Source organism: Genypterus blacodes, unplaced genomic scaffold, assembly GCF_046128005.1.
Source record: "Genypterus blacodes isolate CSIRO-AG114 ecotype Tasmania unplaced genomic scaffold, CSIRO-AGI_Gbla_v1 ptg000156l_1, whole genome shotgun sequence".
Lineage (NCBI taxonomy): Eukaryota > Metazoa > Chordata > Actinopteri > Ophidiiformes > Ophidiidae > Genypterus > Genypterus blacodes.
In genome coordinates this window covers 10,905,001-10,927,632 of record NW_027466957.1, presented here as the reverse complement: position 1 = coordinate 10,927,632, position 22,632 = coordinate 10,905,001, and the positions used below count along the sequence as shown (strand labels likewise).

The 22,632-nt window shown below is 44.1% G+C and overlaps 3 protein-coding genes and 1 long non-coding RNA gene across 5 annotated transcripts; 1 reads left to right on the top strand and 3 right to left on the bottom strand.

Moving 5' to 3' along the window:
• Positions 1 to 9,698: 9,698 nt before the first annotated feature.
• znf740b (zinc finger protein 740b) lies at positions 9,699 to 14,808 on the bottom strand. Its single transcript, XM_076166517.1, has 7 exons — positions 14,702 to 14,808; positions 13,117 to 13,268; positions 12,702 to 12,938; positions 12,454 to 12,585; positions 12,243 to 12,372; positions 12,008 to 12,126; positions 9,699 to 11,784 (listed from the first exon to the last, which is right to left on the bottom strand). Exons 2-7 carry the CDS (start codon positions 13,159 to 13,161, stop codon positions 11,611 to 11,613), a joined length of 837 nt encoding a protein of 278 aa, XP_076022632.1. The 5' UTR covers positions 13,162 to 13,268; positions 14,702 to 14,808; the 3' UTR covers positions 9,699 to 11,610.
• Positions 14,809 to 15,581: 773 nt separating this feature from the next.
• csad (cysteine sulfinic acid decarboxylase) lies at positions 15,582 to 20,088 on the bottom strand. Its single transcript, XM_076166511.1, has 14 exons — positions 19,645 to 20,088; positions 19,430 to 19,563; positions 19,206 to 19,332; positions 19,027 to 19,117; positions 18,670 to 18,892; positions 18,481 to 18,560; positions 18,315 to 18,369; positions 17,929 to 18,045; positions 17,717 to 17,781; positions 17,541 to 17,622; positions 17,261 to 17,460; positions 17,133 to 17,184; positions 16,949 to 17,038; positions 15,582 to 16,850 (listed from the first exon to the last, which is right to left on the bottom strand). Exons 1-14 carry the CDS (start codon positions 19,667 to 19,669, stop codon positions 16,677 to 16,679), a joined length of 1,515 nt encoding a protein of 504 aa, XP_076022626.1. The 5' UTR covers positions 19,670 to 20,088; the 3' UTR covers positions 15,582 to 16,676.
• Positions 18,759 to 22,495, top strand: LOC143013066 (uncharacterized). 2 transcript variants are annotated; one of them, XR_012965109.1, is made up of 3 exons: positions 18,759 to 18,886; positions 19,029 to 19,170; positions 22,423 to 22,495. It is a non-coding gene; the product is annotated as an uncharacterized LOC143013066 (long non-coding RNA). The 2 variants fall into 2 exon arrangements; XR_012965110.1 differs by lacking the exon at positions 22,423 to 22,495 and adding an exon at positions 19,282 to 19,369.
• LOC143013063 (uncharacterized) lies at positions 20,198 to 22,501 on the bottom strand. The gene is made up of 4 exons (XM_076166516.1): positions 22,327 to 22,501; positions 21,262 to 21,582; positions 21,113 to 21,181; positions 20,198 to 21,024 (listed from the first exon to the last, which is right to left on the bottom strand). Exons 1-4 carry the CDS (start codon positions 22,499 to 22,501, stop codon positions 20,750 to 20,752), a joined length of 840 nt encoding a protein of 279 aa, XP_076022631.1. The 3' UTR covers positions 20,198 to 20,749.
• Between the last annotated feature and the right edge of the window lie 131 nt (positions 22,502 to 22,632).

Here is a 22,632-nt window from a genome sequence, read left to right as displayed (position 1 = left end):
ACTGGAGAAAACAATGAGCGTATGTTGGGTCCGATGCAGCCAACATATTAAATGGAGCGCCATTATTATTATTTGAGCAGGACAAAGGTTAAGACCCAAACATGATATTTAATGACCCACTGTATTAAAATTAACAAGGCCTTTTTTTAACCTCTCATGCTTTCACAGTGGAAGCCTGAAAAAGATATTAACATAATTCTGAGAAAGGAAACATGCCATGGAAACATGTAGTTCCTCTCCAGAGTGATCAGTAAACGTGACCACAGCTCCTCCGGTTGTGTATTCCTGAGCTGTATCCGCTCAGCTTTCCAAATCAACAAAAACATCAAATTTATGGAATCCCTGCAAATATTGAATTGTGAAATGGGTCGTTAAAGGCTGCTCAAATTAAGTGTGTGTGCGTGTGCAGGCATAGCGGAGGAGGTATGGGCCCAGACCTGCTCGCTCGCTCGCTCACCACCTCGGCAGCATTTCGGCAGCCTGACGTGGTTTACGACCGCAGTTGCCCTCTCCGGGCCTGTTTATGGATTCCCATAGAATAGAGAATCATGGCTGCTGGAGGAAAAGCCAGCCAAAAACAACACCTCCACCATTGCACTTTCGCCCGCCTCTGCCATAACTCAACATGCTATTTATGTTTCCGAAGAAGGGGAAAAAAAACGTATTCATAGTAATGACATAAGATGACTGTAAATTCTGATGCTAATGTTTAATTTTTTTTGTTGATGCCAGATAAAAGTGTCACCACAAATGCGGCTGGTTTATCGGATGTCGTTACAGGTTGGTGAAAAAAATTGTAGGGCTTTGTTAGGGGAAAGCTTTTTTCTTTGGATTGCAATAGCATTGCCTTTGCAAGACTGGTTATTTTACGATGGCTGTAAGATTGATCGTATGAAAATGTTCATCTTTGATAGGATAATGAAAGTGCATCACCAAGGGCATTGTTAATCGAGAAAATATTCTACCTGATGTGTTTTTTTGCTCTGCGGTTTCCCCCACAGTCCTCTTGGACCCGTGCAGTCCATTATTCTTTACTGGAAGCACACTGAAGACGTCTGTCAGTGGATGCAATCTGCGTGTGTGTGTGTGTGTGTGAATATTCAGATTACAGTGTAATGTTTGGATGGTCAGGTTTGATGTGTCACCCTCTGAAGCTGCACATCTGGTTTGTGCTTGACTGGCTGCAGGCTGTAGTCTTGCAGGGCAGCTTATTGTCAGGCGCCTGCCGCTGCACACTAACTGTACTGTATCCTAACAGTCAGAGGTTACTGGGTTACTGCTGTTATCAAACAGTCAACACAGAGTTTTGGACTGGTGATGATGCAAAAGAGCACTAAAGCATCGCCATCACTCTTTTTCACTGCAGCTACGCCGGCCGTAAAGCTTTATGAGTGTTTCTCCTGGTGTTATTCAACTCCCTGTGCATCCCTCAGGGGGACATATGTTTCTCTTTTTTTGTGGCCATGTTTAGTCTTGTTTTGCTCGGAAAATTCCTCCACATGCCCTGCCACTGTTTTACTACAGCATGCGTGTGTGTAATTTTTAGCAGGCTGGGAGAATGCAAACGAAAAGTGTTTTCTGCTGCATGCCTCTGAACCTTCAGTTTGTTCCCTCCTCCCTCTGTCATCTACCCTTTCTCACTTTCTCCCCTCCCTCCCCACGGATTCCCCAACCGCACCACAACACTGTTAACAGACGCAGCCCGGACAGATTTACTGCCATCGTCTTTCCATTGGCCGCCAGTGTGACAGCGGAGATTTAATGCTGTATTCTCATTGGCCAAGACCTGACAGCTTAATTTATGGCTGCACTGTGATTTGATGCCTTATGCCTTTGAAGTGAGTTATGGCTCTGTCGCTTATAGGACACAGAAATGGTGTCAGGTTGCAATCGTAAAATCTTATCCCTGAAGGGAGGTGGCGCTGGAGTATAATAGTCATGACGTCATAAGGGGAAAAGAGACCTTCTCGAGAGCACACAGGAAGCAGCGATACGATTAAGAGCATGCCCATGGCTAGGTGTCCATCCAAAAAGGCTTAGAATAGTTCACAAGGTACATGATTAACGCTGGAGACAGGAATCCACTTTTCCATCCAACACACACACAAGCACAGTCTCTCCTGAGTGGAGGAAAGGAAATATAAAATAATGTGTATATGCACGATCATGCGTAGTATTTGCATCTCCCAGCCTTAGAGATGTAGCCCCCCTCTGTCTCTTGCGCCCAGCAGGATTTCATTTGACTCGCAAGCGGTCAGAGGATCTTAAACGACTGAGTAAATCACTGTATCGCATAGGTGATCAACAGCAGCAAACTGCCAAAGTCACTTTGACATGTGGCTACTGTATCTGCTGGCTGCAGCCGCCATCTATCTACAGCCTATCTCTTCATCAACCTGTCTTTCCTGACAAGATCAAGAAGAGCAAGTATGCAGCCCTGAAACAGCCTTGACCCATGGGAATCTCTGCGGGTAAATAGCCCGGTGCCCCTGCCCTGTCTATCAACCCCTGCTAAATTCATGCACCATTTCCCTCTCTTTATTCTTTTGCTTCACACTTTGGGTCGTCTGCTCGGGTGGAAAATTGTTTGAAAATAAGAGGCGCAGGAAAGCCCCGGACTCTACTTGTCAAGAAGGGTTGCATAATTTCTTAAGAGACCTTCTGGTGAACTTGATAAGCTGCAGTTAGATTGAACGCTCCCTGACAAAGTGCCATGTAAGAGAAGGAAAACAGGTTTTACATCTTGAAATGACATGATCCCTCTGAACCTAGAGGAGTGATAGAGAGTTCAGTGGCTGTTTGAGGGGCATAACTCCACAGAGGTAACCACTCCACTGACCTGCTGTGGACTCAGACTCATTTGTATGCTTTTGTTGTGACAAAGCCGTTTATGTTGGACATGTACGTACGTTTGTGAAAAATAATGTGGTTCTCACTGGGAGTCACTGTATTGCTTCATATGTTAACAAACAAAGGTAGTAGTCGTAATTTCATGACATAGTTTTACTTACATGTGTTACAGTGCAATACTAGAAGTAAAATTAGAAAACTCAAAGCAAGAGGAAAGAGTTTGAACTATTAAAAAGTATATTCAAGCGCTAACAACTCTGTGCCTGCCTGCTCTCTGTAGGTGACCTTAGAGCTCCCTCTAATCTGCTCATTAGCAGACCGCAGTTCTGTTTCTGCAGCAGTATCTTGAGCTGCTGATCTTTCTACAGCCAGTATGCCTCCTGGCCTCTTTCTCCTTCTTGTTTGCACTCATCTTGTCTTTTTCCAGACCAGGGAGGTTCAGTTCCTCACTCTCTCAAGTCACTGCTGCCTCTGCAGATCTTACGCCTTCACATCTGCGGCTCTGGAGGATCATGTTATTGTACATGCAGCTGTTTACCTTGCTCTTTTCTGCAGATGCCTAAGGAGTCTCCCTCTCAGAGGCCCCAAGATGCTCATCAGCACATAAACCTTCCTATCCTTTTCCACCACCTTTAGGTGACCCTGGGTTCAGTTTTGTATGAACCAGTCGTCCCGCATGGTGACTCAAAAAGCTCATCGATGCAAATAATTATAATTTTTGATCTTCAGTTTTGTTAGATTGACCGCTAAACATAGAGAACAGCTTAAGTTGTGCTTAGAATTCAGATGACATCACTGACATTCCATCACCCCAATAAAGTGTGAAAAGAACATGGGGTTGACTGTTCTGCAATCACCCCAGATTCCAGATGACTTAATGGAATTAACAACAATTTCCCTGCAGCTTCATTAAACTACCCGTCTGCCACTTTACAACATTGTTGTAAAATGAAGAGTCTTGTGCCAGAATCCATTCAGCAGTTGAATATTGACATTATCCCCCAAACTTTACTTGGCCTGAGGAAACTGCAAATAAAGCATAGTTGTAGATTTGTCTCCCATAAAGCTGTCACTGGCAACGCTTGTATGATCCTACAGTTGAGGCTGATAGTCCCAAGCTATATAAAACCTTAATTGTAATGTCTAACTCCCTACCACAAATAATTACAAACCAACGACCTGGATAAACAATCAGACGGTTCTTCTCAGGAGGTTGCTTCTTTTAGGAGCCAGTTAGAAAGTTTCTGAGTGAGGTTCATAAACATGTCTGAGGAGTTGGCATTTGGGTGCTGCCCAGTCAATTGTGGCTAGTTGGCTCTTCCCTGTAGAAGCAGCTCAGTCCAAACAACAAGCATGTCCCAACAAGCTGTAGATTAATAGGGTGGCATAAGGCCATGGCACGTTAATGCATCTGTCGAGGCTAAACACGCCTCTGTTGGAAAGTGATTTTTACACAGTCGGCAGGGCGCCGGGGTGTCCATCCTGTCGAGGGGAATGTTGATGACTCTTGGACCAAATAAATCTAAGCAATGAGATCCTGCACGACTGAAATGGATCTTCGAACATAGATCTGCATAGTGCAAACACTTAGCATAGACGGGTCAGTGTAGCAGGGCTTCATACTTGGCAGCCTCTTGGCTTGCTCTTTTTTTAATGCCTCTTCCTGCCGCAGAAGATTTAGTGTGTGTTTGAATTGAGATTGCGAGTTCCAAATGTCTCTTACCTGATCTATTCTGATATTAAACTCAACAGCTTCACAGCTCAACAGGTTGCCAGAAATGGAGGATGATTTGTTTAACTTGCATACTATGAATATTGTGAAGTACGGCCACCTGAATCAAAGTAATGGTTCAGAATGGGAAGTCTATAAAATGTCAGATGGGAAAGTGAAACTGAAACCTTTTGGCTTTCGTGAGCTATTGAGTAATGTTTAAGGCATATTATTGTGACGTGGTGGTGTTAGTAGTGGATGGACCTGTGTTCCCCTTGCAGAACATGACCGCAATGAAGCTTTGGTACTGAACCATGAAGCAAAAATAAAACATCCCCTCTAAAAGGAAAAGTACAAAGAGAAACAGCAGAAAACCTCAACATAATTCAGGAAACAAAGTCTGTCTCTTAGCAATGGACAGACATGGTGCCTGACCAAAGCACCACAGTTCATTCCAGCTTTAGAAATTAAAAGAGAAACTGTTCATTATTTGTTTATCTTTTCTTTTATAGGATATATTGAATTTTATTGGTATCATGAATTTTATCACATCAGCAGAACTCATTTTCTACTGTGGCTCTAACCTGTTAGCTATAAGCCCTACAGCTGTTAATATTCTACAGAACAAAGCTGCTGCTGTGTTTTGCAGTTGCAGGTCACTGAAAAGGGAGCATGCCTATGTTCCCTCAGCCCTATGTTCCCTCAGCCCTATGTTCCCTCAGCCCTTTGTTCCCTCAGCCCTATGTTCCCACAGCCCTATGTTCCCTCATTTCTAAGATTTTTTTCAAAATTAGGCCCTATGTTCCCTCATTTCTAAGATTTTTTCAAAATTAGGCCCTATGTTCCCTCAGCCCTATGTTCCCTCATTTCTACGATTTTTTTCGAAATTAGGCCCTATGTTCCCTCATTTCTAAGATTAGATAACCCTAACCCTAACCCTTATTAGAAATGAGGGAACATAGGGCCTAATTTTGAAAAAATCTTAGAAATGAGGGAACATAGGGCTGAGGGAACATAGGGCCTTATTAGAAATGAGGGAACATAGGGCTGAGGGAACATAGGGCCTTATTTTGAAAAAAATCTTAGAAATGAGGGAACATAGGGCTGAAGGAACATAGGGCCTTTTTTTCGAAATGAGGGAACATATAGCTGTGGGACCATTGGGCTGAGGGAACATAGGGCTGACCCCACTGAAAATTAGCTTAAACCAGCTGAGTCACACAGGAAAAACAGTGCTTAGAAACCAAAACTGGAAAGTAAATTCATTAGTTACGAAGGATTACCACGGGTTTAGTGAACTTGCTGTATTTGGTAACCTTCTATATTATTTGTTTATGCTTGTATTCTTGTCGGAATATTAGCAGGTGGGAAATTTTGCTAACCTTCCTATTAGCAGTTAGCCAATTTGCACAATGAATTGAATGCTAAGCCTCGCCGTTCCCTTTGGTTTTACATTCACTGAGCCCCACAGCGACACAGAATACCACTTGGAAACGTGTCTTTATAACATGACATATAACACAAAGGTTCAAAGTCGCTGCTTGTTTTTATGCGTTTTTGTCCCCTTCCCCTTTAACCAAACAAACCCCAATAAGTAAATTTTTGAAACGTTTCTCTTCCATTTCACCTCTTTAAAGTTGCAAGTTTGTGACTTCAGTGTAGTTTGATTTTCACGAAATTCATGCATATTCATGATTTGCGTTTATCAAACACTTGAGCCTAATTTAAACTTTACTTTTCCCTTGTTACCACCAGTCAGATACATGATGGCTTTCCTCTTCAGTCTCCTCAGGACTGTAAAGTGATGCTTTGAGGACTGGGAATGATATGCAGGGGCTAATTAATCTTGTTGAGTTACACTAATTAGAAAAGAAGTGGCAGACCTCTGAATATGGGACAAATTGAAGCCTGACGTGACAGAACATTTCTCATCAGAGCCGTTTTGTGAGGCACGTAGATGGCAGACGTCCCCTCTGGTAAGCAGCACAGCCAGACTTCCATACGTTTACCAGTTTTTTGATAACAGCAGCAGATACCAGGGACCCTATGAATATTAAACACACCAACTTAAGGCACCACTTAGCTTGGAGGCCATTTTGTCAAGATTTGTTTCAGGTGGGTGTAAAATGGCTGCCACGTCCCAAACAGCCCTTAACTGAGTTTCTTTCTAGTTTTATGTCAGGGAAGTTCCCATAGTAGTTGGCGCATTTTGCCTTTTAGTTATAACGCACACCAGGGCTCTGCTACATTTATAATTCATTCTCAAATAATGGCCTCCAGTATGAGAGAATATTACAATATTTGGTAATCATTAATAAGTCATGCTCTTGCACTTTCTCAGGTCGTGGTTTGATGAGAACTTCAGATTTATGGCAAATTCATGCATATAATTTGATATAATTTCTGAGCAAGCGTGATAAGTCAAATTGATGCTTTCACGCTCATGATGCCACAGTGAAATGCGTGTTAGAGGACAGTGAATGCACTGACACATTACCAGTAACCATCCTCACAATGCCCAGGTGAGACGATTGATTCGTTACATTTTTAGATATTTTGTTATGGATCTGTAGGTTTCTGTTGGCTGTTGTGTTCTGGTTTCATTGTCATACCATGGTGCCTTAATACTCTCGCTCTCGAGTGTGTGTGGGTGTATGTGTGTGTGTTCACTGAGGTGTCCAGGGAGATGGGAGTAACCGGGACAGAGGAATTGAAATTTTAATGATGAGCAGCACCACCATGCTGACGGCGATGGAACACCTCGGACAGCTTAAATATCACTGCTAATTAACACAGAGAGGTGGGCTGTCACATGCATGATGGATGTTCGGGGGGCAGATCGCTGCTTTCAACCAACCAGCAATTCCTTTATTAATCAAAGCCTGAGATGAAAAGGCTCTCCCACACCTCAGGAAGAGGGAGATAGCAGGAGCCATTGTTGGGAGGGCTTCAATCATCCGCTGTGCGCCTGTGATGTATTTGATCAAGGGGCATCTAAACATTTGTAGGAGACGGAACGTTTCTGCTGCCGAGCGCCTGTTTTTGTAAACCCCTGAACGACCGGCGTGTTGACAGAGCCACAGTTTGCACAGGCGGTGGAGATTTACTGGTTGTTGGGGGAAATTTCAGTTTGAATGAGCCATTTTTTAATCCCCCTGACAGCAGAGGAGAGTTAGCCATCGGTCTTAAAAAGAGCTCCACTCCCTGATAGAGTGAGCCAGACCAAGACTAAGGCAGCACTCCTCCACTCTGGACCGTCTCCCCGATACGTCTGTCTGTTGGAGATGATTTCAAACCAAGATGATTTCAGCACTTTGTGTATGAAGATGGAGTGTTATCTCCCCCGCTCTGATCTCCTCCCCATCTACCTCACTTAAGGAGGTCCATTGTTAAGTGCTGGGGGCCTGTGGGTGCTGTAAATCAGACTGCAGAGGGAGGGGATGTCTCCCATGGGGGAAAGCGCACACTCCCAGCAGCCTTCAGGCTGATCTCATCCTGCCTATCCTAACGCTTTAATTAAAGAACTGGTCAATAGCAAAGAGGAAGGTGCTAAAGGGTATGATCTGCACTTCCTACTGCACAGACAGAATGATGGAGCAGTGTACTTGAAGAAATTCTCCCCTTCTCCCTGAAGAATGTGGGCATCAGCTCTCACGACACGTGTGTTTAAGTGTTTTACTGTCATGGGATTGCTCACCTTGAAAGTAAAATCCTCCTTAATGGCAGCATCTTCGCACAAATCACATTTCTTTGACTGATTTCTTTACATTCCTCCATCGCAGCTGCCTGTGTAAATTTCAAGCGTGACTGTTCTGACTGAGGCTTAATTTATTTTAGATTTTTATACTTTCTGTGGCACGTTCCATGTGATGAAAAAAAAGATCATAGAAAGCTAAACCCCCTCATTGCCAGGGCCAAGACCAAGTTTCCAAGTCCAGGTTACAGCTGAGTGATGGATGAGTATTTATTTTCATCCGTTGTCTCAGTTACAGCCTCTAATAAACTTCTGTAGGTCTCCCACTACTTGAAAAATGGAGAAAACTTTGGTTTACACAGAGGAAATATGTTGTTTCTCAGTCTGTGGCGGGTATTTGAGTGGCACGTAGCCACGGATACACCCCCCTCTGGTGGTGCAAAGAAGGCTTTGTTTAAAGCTGCAAGCGACAACACAGTGCTGAAACCATAATGTCAGGCCATTAATCTGTGACAGTTTTTACAACGGCCACGATCATTCTCTTGACATCGCGTATTAATTCAGAATTCTTAATTAATTAAAAGCTATTTGCCGGTTACTGTCTCTTAAATGTGACACTTACCATTTTGCTGTTTGAAATCATTGTAATTTGGAAGACTTTTTGGATTTATGATTAGTTGGACCACATTTAATTTTAAGGCATGACTGAGCTCTGGTAAGTAGCGATTGTTAGTGTTGGAGTGGAGGTAGATCAGATTGATCATTGTTACATGTCTGAAGTTGAGGCCTTTGTCATAAATAATAACTGCCTTTGCGTTAATTCTATGTGTTTATACTCTTTAGTGTATCTTAAATCATTCCCGTCAAAAGATCTGATGACTAAAATGCTGTAACTATAATATGTACATTTCCAGGTGAACGGGTATGAGTTAATTTTCTTTTTGACATTTCAGTTTCTTTCCTTTGTCAGACTCATTAATCTAATTATAGTTTCCTCTTTGTCAAGTAAGTAGCCAGTTTTATAATAATTAATTAAAGGTGTTTGTTTCTCCCCCAAGGCGTCATGACATCATGTAGAATTGCAGAGAGATAAATTACACACAAATAACATTTTAAAGGTTTCCTTAATAGTAAGCAGTGCAGCAGCTACAGCCTGTGTCTCTCCTCATGTGGTCATGGGTGCCATCTGCTGTCACAGTTGGAGCCCTACAGCCTGGAATGTCTTAGATTACTTGATGGCGGCTCATATCGCTTGGTCTGACATTGAAACTCCTTCTGTAATGATGTGTGTTCCTTTAAAAAAAATCCCCTCTAAATAGAAGGTAGTATACATGAAATAACAAACACGTTTAAAAAGTGTAACAGCTTTATTCAGACTTGGGGGCCCTAAACTCTCCACTCACTACAGGACTGCAGATCATCTGAGAAATGACAAACAAGTGGAACGTACTTTATAAAAAAAATCAAAACAGAAAAACACCTTACCAAAAACAAAATATATACAAGATCCCCTAATTTAATTCATCCTAGAGGATCACAAACACATGCAAAAACGTAAAGAAAAGAAGATGACTAAATGTGGCTGCTACACTATAGAGGTGCAGCTTTTCCTCCAATGGTGACGAGTCAGAGTGAATTTGTTCTAAAGAAATCAGATTAAGGATCAGATTACTGTGAATACTGAAGTGCAGGTCCCATACAAACTACTTCTACCCCTAATACAATTTAAAATATATATTAACTTCATACACAGTAGAGAGCTCAGCCATCAGCCCCAAACCCTTGACCGTCATCTAAAAGTCTGACAGCCACTGACCTACCAGTCTACTATAAAACATTCTCAGTCTAAACAGGGTGACAAGTTATCCACAAACACATTTCCTTTGCAGCGGAGCATCTTCAGTACAGTGTTTACAGACCCATTCAACCATTATTACCTCACACAGGCCTGAGTATAACATCAGGGGACAAGAATACCAAGAGGACCTTCTGCTCCCGTCCACCGAGTATGATTAGTCATCTTCACTGAAGACGCTGAGGGATAAGCTGGAGATGAACACGCCGGGTTTGAGAAGGAGCATCGGCGTCACATTCAGTCAAGAGGTCGGCTCTCAGACTCCACGGGTGAGACCTGAATTCAAATCTCCGTTACGCTGTGGGTCGATATGAGACGTTTTCATGACCCGAGTCATTTGGAATTTCCCATGATAACAGGAGAAGCTCGACTGAAAGTAATGATTCGAGGTCTCGGACGATCCAGTTCCAGTTGTGTGATCACAGGCTTATTCAATCAGGGTCCAGTATGGGGTAGGAGGAACCACAGATCCGTGTCGGGTCATTCACAGGATTTCAGGGCCAAAAGTGACCTCGCTGCTCTCGACATAGACTTAACGAATCCCATTTGAAAGACGGTGACAGAGAAGGAGGATGTCAGAAACATAAACGGTGACTGAGGGTTTCTGCAAGCAGAGACAGAGAACAAAACAAGCCCGACAGGATGGAGAGCAGTTTAAAAAGGATTTAACATAGCAGATCAGGTTCATCTTAAGACTTGGTGGATCCTGTACAAAGTAAAATAGATGTGCAGTTTACATGTTTAGATCAGTGATATCAAAAAGTACATTAAATCGTATTCCAGATGTATTAAGCACACAACATCTATAACATCTGGTTAATGACGACCTCATGGGCTGCACGGACTGCAAACTATGGCCTGTGCCCACACACTGATGGGCATTAGCTGGTATATTAGACTGTAAGCAGCATGAGGGAACCACAATGAGAGGGACTCCAGCACTGAAAGGCCACATCAATCTGTGTGTGTGTCCTTTAGTTTAATGACGCAGCAGCTGACAGTTCTGATGTTGTCCACAGCTGAGCACCATGTTCAGCAGCTACTGCACGGTGTGAGCCAAAAACAAACTCAAAGAACACACACACACACACTTTGACAGCACAATGCATTCTGGGTTCATGTTGTTAAAATACTTGAAACACACTGGCAGTTATAGTCAACCTGCAGCCTTTGAAACTAAACTGACGTGTGTGTGTGTGTTCGTTTGTCGTCCTCTTATTGCCAAAGTATCATGACCTTCAGTCGTCCCAACACACTGCGTCAGTCCTTCTCCTCCTGCCGTTACCATGACGGAACAATTCATACAAAAGTACAAAACTCCACTATCAACTTCTACAACTCAGCTGATGAGTGTGGGAGAGGGGAGGGGGCGGGGCGGGGACTGAAGTTTGGTTGTGTTGTTTCTAAGCTGGCCTGTGTTGAGCATTCGGTACTCTTGGGCTCCAATGTGTGGCGTTATTGAGCTGCTGATGGGTTTGTTGTGGTGGTGGGGGGAGGGGGTCAGACAGTCAGGCGGTTGTTGGAAGGCTGTAAGGGGCTCCAGGAGGCCGTGTGGCCAGCGTCCTGTGAGTAGCCCTGCGCTCGACTGTCGCAGCAGGACTGGTTCTCCTCTTTGCTCATCCCCACTGTGCACAGGCGCCGGTGCCTCAGCAGCCGGTCTGTCCGCGAGAAGTTCTAGAGGCGAAGAGAGACAGTAACGGTGAGCGTGAGTTCAAGTGTTTGATGAAAGGGATGCGAACAGACCGATGCAGACGAAGCTTATCAGGGGTGAGACACATTAAATAACGGCACAGATAGCTCTTCTAAATCAGTGTGTGACTGGATGGAAACAGCTGAACTGGAACTTAAGATACGCGTTACATGATCATAAGGAGGTTTGAATCTTGGGCTGGCTCACCTGATGGCAGCGGTCGCACTGGTATGGCTTCTCTCCACTGTGCACCCGCTTGTGTCTGTCCAGGTGGTAACGCTGAATAAACCGCATGTCACAGGCGTCACAAGCAAATGGCTTCTCCCCTGTCAACACACACAGATGGACCAGATGTTATCAGAGCACATGTGGTGTACTTGTACTGTGTGAGTGGCTTTGTTGTGGTGAAGAGAAAGCAGAGCGGTGTGCTGCAGATGTTCACCTGTGTGTGTTAGTATATGCCTCTTCAGGTGGTAGCTGCTCCGGAACGCTCCGTAGCAGTGGTCGCAGATGAAGTTCTTCTGGACTTTCAGGGAGCCGTCGTCGCTCATGTCCATCTGAGGAAGAATTTGCTGAGAAAACAAAACAACGTCAGCTGAAATGACTGAGCAGGGACAGAAGGTGCGGGTGTTTGGTTTCAATGCGAGCCGTACCTCCACTTTCTCTTTAATTTTGTTAGATGACCCCGACTTTTTGTGCTTTTTCTTGGGCTGCATGTTCTGGTTTGCCTGCATGTCCTTCCCGTCCATCATCCTTGACGAATAATCCCCGTCTTTCCGGATCAGCTTTTGGAGGAGGAAATGACAAACGGTTAGCATACAGTTTTGCGATGCAGGATACAAACAAGCATGTCTCAGATGTTCCTGTGGTGTGTGTTGAGTGTGTGTGCAGCTCTTCTCACCAGGGGTGGGCAGTTCCCGGCTGACTGGTGGCCCATGTGGCTGTGGTGGGGCTGGCCGTGGTGAACCTGGTGTCCGTGACTGTGGTTGTGGCTGTGCTGCGAGTGGGCTTGGTGGCTCTCCGGACTGTCCCTCTGCCCTTGGCCCAGAGGTGACATCATCTTCTTCTGGCCTGGAATGTTGTTGGCCTGCATCAGTGCCATGCTGGACAGCACCGCCTCGCAGCCCAGCAACCCAGCCTGACAACACAAACAAACAGGTCAGACCAGAAAGGGGAGGACGCGGTACTCCTCCCGCAGAGACAGGGAGTCGGGACAGTTGAGCAATGGGGGACATGAACTGGCTCTGGAGGACCGGGAGCACACACACTAAAACCATGATGGTGATACTGGAGATGATGAGGAGACTTCCACTGACCCATTTCATATGGTCTCGGACAAAGTTGTTGGAATGGTGTGTCATCGCCGTGGTTTGAATGCGTGTGTGTTTGGGGGAACAGAGGGGGCTTCACTCAGGTTGAGGGGGTGACAGAAGAGACCACACCCACTCAAATCATCAGGGGCCAAAGCCTGAAAGTAGAGGCATGACAACATAAGGCTCCGGGTTCGGCACGCTAGAATCAGGACCTCCTCGGAGAGTTCAGAGGTCACTAAATCTGGATTTGCCATATAACCAGAAAGTTTGGGCCCGGTGTTATGCAGACTTGAAGAAAGCCCCAATGGTTTGATGGACACACAAAACACACACACGTCTGGGAAAAGGGGGAAAACAAGGAACTGATGGAGAAAAGGTGGACATTCTTAATAACACACAGGCCTGAATCACAAATTAAAGGGAGGAAATATGTTACATATAGTACAAGCAATAAATGGGAGAAATATGTCTTATGCTTCGGGCTGACATCAGCGGCACACTTTCTGATGTGAGATATGCCAGATTTGATGTAAGACTGCCTTGCATTCGTCGTTTTAAGAATAAAAACAAAGCAGCTAGTGTTGTTGCAAACCTTTATTTGCTAAACCCGAGTAAACCGAAAACAAAACAAAGTATAACCAGTTCAAAGTCCTACAGACCTGCTAAGAGAACACCATACACCTCCAGAATGATTCAACTTAGAAAAGATGTTAATTAATTTAAAAATAACTCACAGTTTATCACCGTTTTAATAACCAACCAAATGATCACAAACCATTCTCAGCACTCGTTAATCAGCTTATGTATGTTTTGGAGGATAATGTTCAAATAGTTGCAGGATCCATGTTTTCAAAAGTTGGAATTTGTTGCTTTTCTCGATTTAAATGTAAATCAGACCTCGTGGCGCCGGATATGTCGCACTTTAACATTTTATGTCCAGGATTGACTGAAAAGGAGAGAGACTAGCAGGCTTCGTGCTTCACATTGTCTGTCCACGAATCCCTCCACAAGTAAACAAACATCCCCATTATACTCCTGCCGTGCGTTATATTGGTTCGTGAGGACTTTATGTCGCCGGAGAAGGAGGAAATCCAAACACTGTGTCCATCTCTGCTATGAATAGTTAGCTAGCATCACATCTGAACCATAGCTGCCCTGCTGTGAGCAAAGGGAAACCCCCTTGAAAGGGTGAGCTTTAGCGGGTACACGGGGCAGTGTGCAGGGGGGGTTCGGTGCCTATTTTCAGTTAGTTTCTGTTCTGGGAGTGTGGAGCCTCGGTGAGAACGCGCGCTGAATGGAGCAGAAAAGGCTAAGCAGCTAACTAGCTAGCCAGCAGGCGTTTGGGACAACTCTTGTGTGAGTGTGAGCCCCCACCCCCCACACAACACAACAACAGCCAGCCAGCCAGCCGAGCAGGCAGGCAGGCGGGGAGAGAGGGAGGGAGGGAGGGAGGCAGGGCGTGCGGGGCTCAGCGCCGACCGCAAATAACAGCTCCTGCACCGCCACGCCGCTCACAAACACCGCAGGAAAACATCGCAAACCGCGTTAAGATTCCAGGCAAGCGCGCGCAGACACGCGGCCGTCTTACCTGCAGGTTTCTACTCCGTCCCAGCGCAGCGTTTCTTGTCGCACTTCCAATTTTTTTTCCTCAGTTTACAAACACTGACAGGAAACACTACCGGAAGTGCTCCCCGGGGAGTGTAAGGATTGGTTGCACGCGCAGTCACGTGATTGGAGCAGTCCGTCTCATGTCGGCGGCCATGTTTGTGAGGGAATAGTGAGGGTAGTATGGAGACAGTGATGCGAGGTAGAAGAGTATTAAATACACGAAAATGGAAGAAAATAAAAACTAAACCTGTGAAAGCGGAACTTGTTGTTGGGCACAATGATGTTTCAGATGAGTTTCCCGATGGTTAATGGTTATTTCTGTCTCTCACCACCAACTTTTCAAAGAACCTTTTTGTTTATTTAGCACCACATCTGTAATTTGACCTTTCAGTTTTCTGATTTGTAACACCTCAGGGAGGAATGAATTCATTTTCATTATGCAGAATTACATCTTTGTAAACAAACCCATTTATAATTCATAAAAACAGTCAGTCATGAATTTACGATGTTTGCATTAACTTTCTGCCAGAACATGCAATTTTCCAGTAAATGTTTATTCTTATAAGATATATTATAATTCACTCCAGAGAGTTAGAGTTTTTACAAATTTACAGCAATAAATAGGACAAGCAGTTTAAAAATGCGCAGAAAAGAAGGTCAGTATTACCGAGAAAATGTGTGGCAAACAAAATGACACTACATCTGTTGCTTATTCAATTATTTTAAAATCAATCTATCAAAAACCACTTCATCAAATTTGATCCACGTATTTCCTCATGTTGTGTCATCATCTTATGGCGGCAGAGTTGTTTATTCTAACTTGTATTTGAGTTTCCGTTCTCTGGTTTTTGGGCACAACCTCAAACCTTCAAGCTGGAAGTTCCCGAAACTCACCACAGTGCCTGAACATGACACAATTTCCATAAGTAACCAGGGATGTGTTTGTGCCACACCCAGCCTGTACCTAAAGTAACCCTGGGGTTTGCAGGTTTACACATTTATACTGAATATTCCTCACATAAATCCAAGTCTGTGTTCTGTTAGAGAGAGAAGTGGCTTGTTTGTTATAATGTTTGGCTCATAAACTTTCTATATTTTCACTTAATGTTGCATTCATGGCATTACATAAACAACAATCTCAGTTAATTTGATCAACCCACTTGTGTTACAACGTACAAGAGGATTTTATGTCATAGCAGTAAACAAAAACAATGTAATTCAGAGGCAATATACAATCATACATTTATTTATACAGCAATGTGCTCGACAAAAGTTCTTGTGTTGTGTTTCACACCATAAAGGATTAAGACCAATAGTAATAAAAGTGACAAACAGGCGTACAACAAGGTTAAAACAGACAAGTATAAGTCATTGCTGAGCTGTTTTGCAGGTGTGGTTGCAGCAATTGTGTCCATGGTAAACCAGCTCTACTGTTGTATTTTGGATAGGAAAATACTACAGATTGTGAGGAATGAGGACAAAGTGCATGTAAGGTTACAATGTTAGGATGTTTATGGAATTTTGAACTTGTACAAGCTGAATTTCTTTGACTTTCTGTGGTTTCATGCAGATGAGGTGAATCATTGGGTTGGACCGTATGATCTTAACAGATGGGATATTACCATGTAGACAGATGTTGTTTCTGATATATTCATCTTGATTGATTACAGCGAGATGCAATAAACCTTTTGGCTTGTGGAGTGGACAGTTAGAGAACATCTACTTAGCTCATTGGATGTTCTATTCTCTGTTGTAATATGAGTAAATGGAGGACAACAAGAGATTTCTAATGTTGGTGATTTGATACATTTAGTAGATTTAGTTGCACCAGCTCAACTGATAATTCCATTTGAGAGTGATTGATTTTAGAGTCTACTGGGAGACGAGGATAAAGTGCACAGAATCAAAAGTGGCCCAGCAGATGAAAATGAAAAAGGAACAAATTGGCAAACGGGTCACAAATTCTTTCCCAGTCTCTCGATCTCATCGAGAAAGAAATCCATGTCTGTCTGGGTGACTAGCGGAGAGAAAACAATCACACGGAAAAAGTTGACCTTGTTTCCCAGAGGCTGATAGCCCACCATCATTGTGCCCTGTTTCATCATGCGCTCCTTGATGACTGGAGCGACCTTTGGACCAAAAGAAAACAAATTTCATTTAGAAAATTCGAAATTAAATGATAATAATAAAAAAAAATAGCAGTGTTTGGTCTTTGCGTTTGTCTTACCTTTCCCAGTCTGTCCTGGTAATCTGCGTCTCCCTCCTTCCCCCTCAGACTTGGTGGTATAAACCAGAAGCATAAATTCACAAACTCCGGCTGTCCAGAGAGAGGAATACAGACCCAGTCAGCAAAATGTGACAAATGACAACAAAGGTCCCGAACATTCATTCAGCTGGAGATATGAACTCACCTCGCCAACGATGTGGAACCCCTCTCTTTTCTTCATTTGCTCCACCAGATACCTGCAAGATAAGTCATTACTGTTTCCACATTCTGAATCCAAACTCAATTTTCAAGGTCAACCATTCCATCTTCTACCTCATGAGGGCGAAAGCTCTGTCTACCAGCTCTGCCAGGCCGCTGGAGCCCACAGCTTTCCACATGAGCCACAGCTTCAGGCAGTCCACCTTGCGGCTACACTGAACCGACTTGTCGCCAACGTCCAGGTTCACGTCGTAGAATTTGTCTTGCTGGAAAAGGTACTTGGCATTGGCGCTATGGCACTGCTTCATCAGGTTCTGAGGACCAGCAGAGATCAGTGACCATCCAGGATTAACTAACTAACATGATGTTGTTGTTCTAAAGTGTGAGGTCAAACCGTGGTGTCCTTCAAGAGCAAAGCTGAACACTGCAAGCCAGCCACCAGCATCTTGTGAGGGTTCCATGCCACCGAATCTGCTCTGTTCACAAACACCACATTATCCTCTGCCTAATGCCCGACTCTCTAACTCTCGCCTTCCCCATAATGCATCTTGTTGGTGTGCATATGAATACCTGTCAACACCTTTCATCAGATGTCTGTGTTCCTTGGAGAAAAGGACGCTTCCTCCCCAGGCAGCCTGAACCAAACAAAACAGACAAAGAAACTCAGACACACCGAAAACAATACATGCATCATGAATCAAAGGCTTTTCATACCACCAACAGCTGCACAGTTTACGTTTAGAATGAAGAAATGCTTTTGTTTGGATCCCAGGAGAACTCACGTCCACGTGCATCCAGATGTCGTGTTTCTGGCACACAGCAGCTATGCGGTCCAGTGGGTCAAAGGCTCCCTGCACTGTGGTCCCTGATGTGCAGCTGACAAAGAGTGGCACTGCCCCCTGGTGGACACAAACGGAAGCATGTCAGACTTACACGTAAACGGTTTGAGTTCAAAGCTCATTTCTGAAGGCTTAACTACAGTTTGCATTTGATAATTGTTTGTGTGTAAAATAACATATAATTAAAGATCATAGAGTCCAAGTTTAAAGTATTTCACCTACAAAAACAGAGAAAAGCACCAAATGTTCCCATTGGAGAAACCGATTATAATTATCTGTTGATGAGTTCATCCATTTGTTGATTCAGCACTACACTTCATCGACCTTACTTGAGATTTTGTGAGGTCAATTTTTTCATCCAGGTCCTCTGCACTCATACGGCCTCTGCAAGACAGAAAACAGTACGAAAAAAAAGAAAAGAGCAAAAATCAATAAGCAGATATTATTTAAACGACACACAAACATGTGAGCTGTAATGATAAATAAATTCTTTACCCTTCATCTACTTTCACCAACACAATGCTGTCGACACCGAAGCCCATAAATGCAGCTCCTTTAATAACAGAGTAATGGCTCTAGAAAAATATCAGAAATACTTTCTCACATTAGTTTCCTTTGTAAACAAATTAACACCATCTTCATCCCTCAAGTGTGCACTTTGAGGACTAAGCTGCCATTTCTGACCTCCATGGATGTGAAGATGGTCATTCGTGGGAGCCCCCACAGCCCTTGGGTCTTGGCCTGTGGGAAGGCTCGGTAGCGCGCCAGGTTCATGGCGTACATGTTGGACGTGGAGCCACCCGGGCAGAAGATACCGTCTCCCTCTGCCCAGCCCACCAGCAGACGCAGCTTCCTCAGGACCTCTGTCTCCATCAGCACGAACACCGGAGCCACCTCATACGTGAAGCTGCACACACACACACACACACACACACACACACACACACACACTTAGATACTGCAAGTACACAGAATTGTATTGGAAATCACAAATCTTTCACATGTATCATGGTTTCATCTGCTTGCTGTATATTTTCTCACAGGTTTGTGTTGAGAGTCTCAGTGAGGAATCGAGCAGCCAGTGAGTGATAGTCCACCCCTGCGTACAGCTGATTTAAGAAACGTGGATGACCTGAAAGACACACAAACAAAAAGGCCCATCATGCACCTCTTTGACTATAAAAGGTACAGTCCATCCACCTGTGTCTCTGCACTCTTACTCGTCTTGACGCTGTACTTGGCGACATCTTGTACTCTCTGCAGGAGTCGACCCTTTGGCTCTCCCTCCTCTCGCAGCTCTAGATCCAGCAGAGCGGCCAGCTCCTCTGGCTCCCTCCACTCACACACCTGCATCATCAAATCGCCCAGTGTGACACAAACTCACATCATCATCGTCTTCATCATCATCATTCTCATCATCATCATATGAGTTTGGCCTTCGCACCTTCTCTTTGGTGTCAGTTCCCTTGCGGAGCACCTCTTCCATGATGATGTTGAAGGCCTTTGCCAGGAAGTCTTGTCCCTCTGCATGGTCTGTGAGAGGCTTCTTCAGATCACAAACACCAGCTGCACCGTGGGCTGTGGTTACAGACGGCACGCATGTAAACAAACACAGCCCAACGTCAGCAGTCGGAAGTAAATATTGTGGCCTGTACTCACGTGAGAGTGGAGGTGTGTTTGCCATATCCGCGATTTGTAAACACTTGAAGTAGAAGCAGCAGCCTTTCAGTGCTATGAACGCGGAGTAATCAGACCGAATCGACCTTTATCCCAGATAGAGCTCAGAATAGACACGCACACACACACACACACACGGCACAGAGGGAGAAGCAAGGACCCGCTTTCCTCACTTCCGGGTACGACGCGGGTGGGAGTAGGGGGGTCTGAGAGGGAGTGAACCCACCAGAGCAGAGCTACGGAGACCCGGAGCAGCTTAACCGGGCTGCAGTATTACGCACCTGTTGACCAATCACACCATTTTGGAACGTGACGTCATCATTCCTGCAGGATCGTGTTGAACAAAGTACACAGAGGGCGAGGACACACACACACCGGGGACACTCTGCACCGACGCGACAGAGAAACAGGCTTTATGACGCTTCTGACGCGAAACGAAACAGTTACAGGGAGAATAATGGAGAGTCGAAGGTGTTGATATAAGTATTCAATCAACAAGCTATAGTGATGACGCTGAAGACTACTTGTATTTTGCAAATGGACTCAAATCAAATCCAGCTTTATTTGAAGTGCACAACCGGAGATATTTGTCCTCTCTCAGCTTTGAATGGACCCCTGTGGACCTGGACCTCCATGTCAGTTAGTGAGCTGGATCTGAAAGCCATCAGCTTCAGCAAATGAAGCTCACGTTTGTACTTGCTTTGTACTTGTGCTTGTACTTGCAATTTTGTTTTGGTCGACACAGAACTTCACGTGTTGGCTCAAAATGTGAACAGGTGCTGAGGAAAAAGCTCAATATTCCCAAATCACCTCATTAGATTTGAGTCAAACATGTACATATGGTGTGTGTCGGCACAGAACTTCCCAAAAGACTAAATTTAACTTCATTTAACTCTCTAGGGACATTTTCCTGCTGTGGAACCGCAAAATCACAGGTGTCTCGACCATTCAATCATTTAAAAAAGTAAAAAATATTTATTTATAACCATTTTTAAATCTTTTCCTTAAGCACCTAAGAAAACATCTTTTCAGTCTCTAATAGTCCGAGTGTGTGAAGGCGTCATTACATTACATTAAACATTGTCAGTTAGTCTAACAGGAAGTCGATGCTTTCACATGGCAGTGCGGCAACTTCCTGGCTCAGCAGCGAGTGGAGGTAATCTGCGGTGGCGTTTTCCTTCTGGCAGACACGCCAGTGACGCAGCATGGCGAAGACTCGGTCCATGTGGATGGAATGGTCCTCCTCAATCTGCTCCAGCTTCACAGCGGTTATGTCTAGCACCAGTGTGCCGATCACCTTCCAGGATCGACCGATACCACGAGCCACCATCATGAGCTGCTTCTCACTCACTAAGACTGAGCCTGTGCAAAACAAAAACCCAGGCAGATGAAGAAACTGATTCCCTCAGCTCACATGACATCTGAAGACGTGTCGGGTAGAATAACTCACTATTTTTGCACATCTTCTTAGGTGAAAGGTCAGAATCTTCTTCTCTATTTCTTGGCATTTCTCTTTCCCCTTCAAAACAAAGAAAATGTAATACAAACATAAATTTCAAGAAGAAATTGCTTAAAATACTGCACCATTGTTGTACATACCTGTAGACAGCATGTTGCCCTGCACGTCCTTGAGGAAACCAAGCATAGGAAAGGTCTCCTGCAGGGCCGGGTCCTTCAGAAGTTGCAGGAGGCCCCGTGCAGCTTCAGGTCCTCTCTTGATGATGTGATCCAGAAGAGCCGTCACCTTCTGACTGGGAACAGGGAGCACATTGATCTGCTCGTAGCTTTGAGGAGACAGCAGGAAGCGAGAGTCTGTATGCTGCAGAACAAAGTCAGCATCTGCACTCAGAATGTCTATGAGTTTGACTTTCAGGCTTCTGAGGAGCTGGATTTCTTCTGCCATGTCAATCACATTGGCACCTGAAACAAAAAAGAACATGCCTGTGAATTCACTGCAGAGAGATGATAAATGTAATGATACTAAATGAATGAGTGCATCAATGTTAGTGGTGTAGATCTTAGCAACATGCATTTCTTTAATCCATGAGTCCTTTGCAATGAGGGCTTGTATCGCTGCATGCTATTGAGAGATGAAAGCTGTGAATCTAGTGTACTTCTTGCTGATTGATGGACACCTTGTAAGGACTCTTGGTCTACAGCTGAATTCCCGGAACGAGCTTCATATCGCACAAATGCAATTTTATTACAAAGCCGTTTGACTTTCCACATACCTACTATATGTGGTCGGTGAGATAAGATACTTTGTTTTACATTTTTATGTGACAGCACGCTGAGGCCAATGTACCACTGCATGTCCCTGCGACCTGTTAATGATTGAGCAATTACCACAAAGCTTCATAAGTTGCCAAAAACATCGATATAGCTGCAACTCTTGTAGTTTTTTAACTTTTCTTTGCATTAATTGATTGAAACGTATTAAGAGCATTTTAACATTACTTTCGTGTTATCACCAATAATTCATTTAAGAAGTACAAGATCAACACGACGTCACTACTTCCGGTTTGCTGCAGCGCGACTGATGCATAACCGAAACCGATTTAAAGGAGACAAACAAATCCGTATAAACTCTCGCCGTTTACTCTCACAGCTGCAACAAAACAAGATACACGTTTAAATACTTAAATATGGATATGTTGATAATACCAAAGAGAAGAAGAATGAGTCCACTCCGCTTCCAAATTGCCGCTTCTTTTTTCCTTAATGTTTTGTTTTTTCTTCTTCTTCCCTCATCTCTACCAGCGCTGTATTTGTATGCTGCCCTCATCTGGACAGATCGACTAACTACATCAGTCTGGCAAAATCGGGATATTGCTGACATCTGGTGGAATTCGTACAAAAATCGGATTGTGGATTGGAAATTAGATTAAAAAATAAACATTTATTTTCAAAATGTATATACTTAACATTTGATGGTACATAATTCTAAAGCTTTAAAATGTGTGAAATTGT

Coding starts and splice junctions, on each gene's coding strand:
- znf740b (XM_076166517.1), bottom strand. CDS start 13,161: ATGACACACCATTCCAACAACTTTGTCCGAGACCATATGAAATGG. Junction 12,586..12,701: donor CCGGGAACTGCCCACCCCTG/GTGAGAAGAGCT, acceptor CTCCTCCAAAAG/CTGATCCGGAAAGACGGGGA. Junction 12,127..12,242: donor GCATATACTAACACACACAG/GTGAACATCTGC, acceptor GTGTGTTGACAG/GGGAGAAGCCATTTGCTTGT.
- csad (XM_076166511.1), bottom strand. CDS start 19,669: ATGGCAAACACACCTCCACTCTCAC. Junction 19,333..19,429: donor GAACTGACACCAAAGAGAAG/GTGCGAAGGCCA, acceptor TTGATGATGCAG/GTGTGTGAGTGGAGGGAGCC. Junction 18,046..18,314: donor TTGACCTCACAAAATCTCAA/GTAAGGTCGATG, acceptor TGTGTCCACCAG/GGGGCAGTGCCACTCTTTGT.
- LOC143013063 (XM_076166516.1), bottom strand. CDS start 22,501: ATGTCAGCAATATCCCGATTTTGCCAGACTGATGTAGTTAGTCGATCT. Junction 21,182..21,261: donor GGGCAACATGCTGTCTACAG/GTATGTACAACA, acceptor TTTGTTTTGAAG/GGGAAAGAGAAATGCCAAGA. Junction 21,025..21,112: donor TAAGAAGATGTGCAAAAATA/GTGAGTTATTCT, acceptor TGTTTTGCACAG/GCTCAGTCTTAGTGAGTGAG.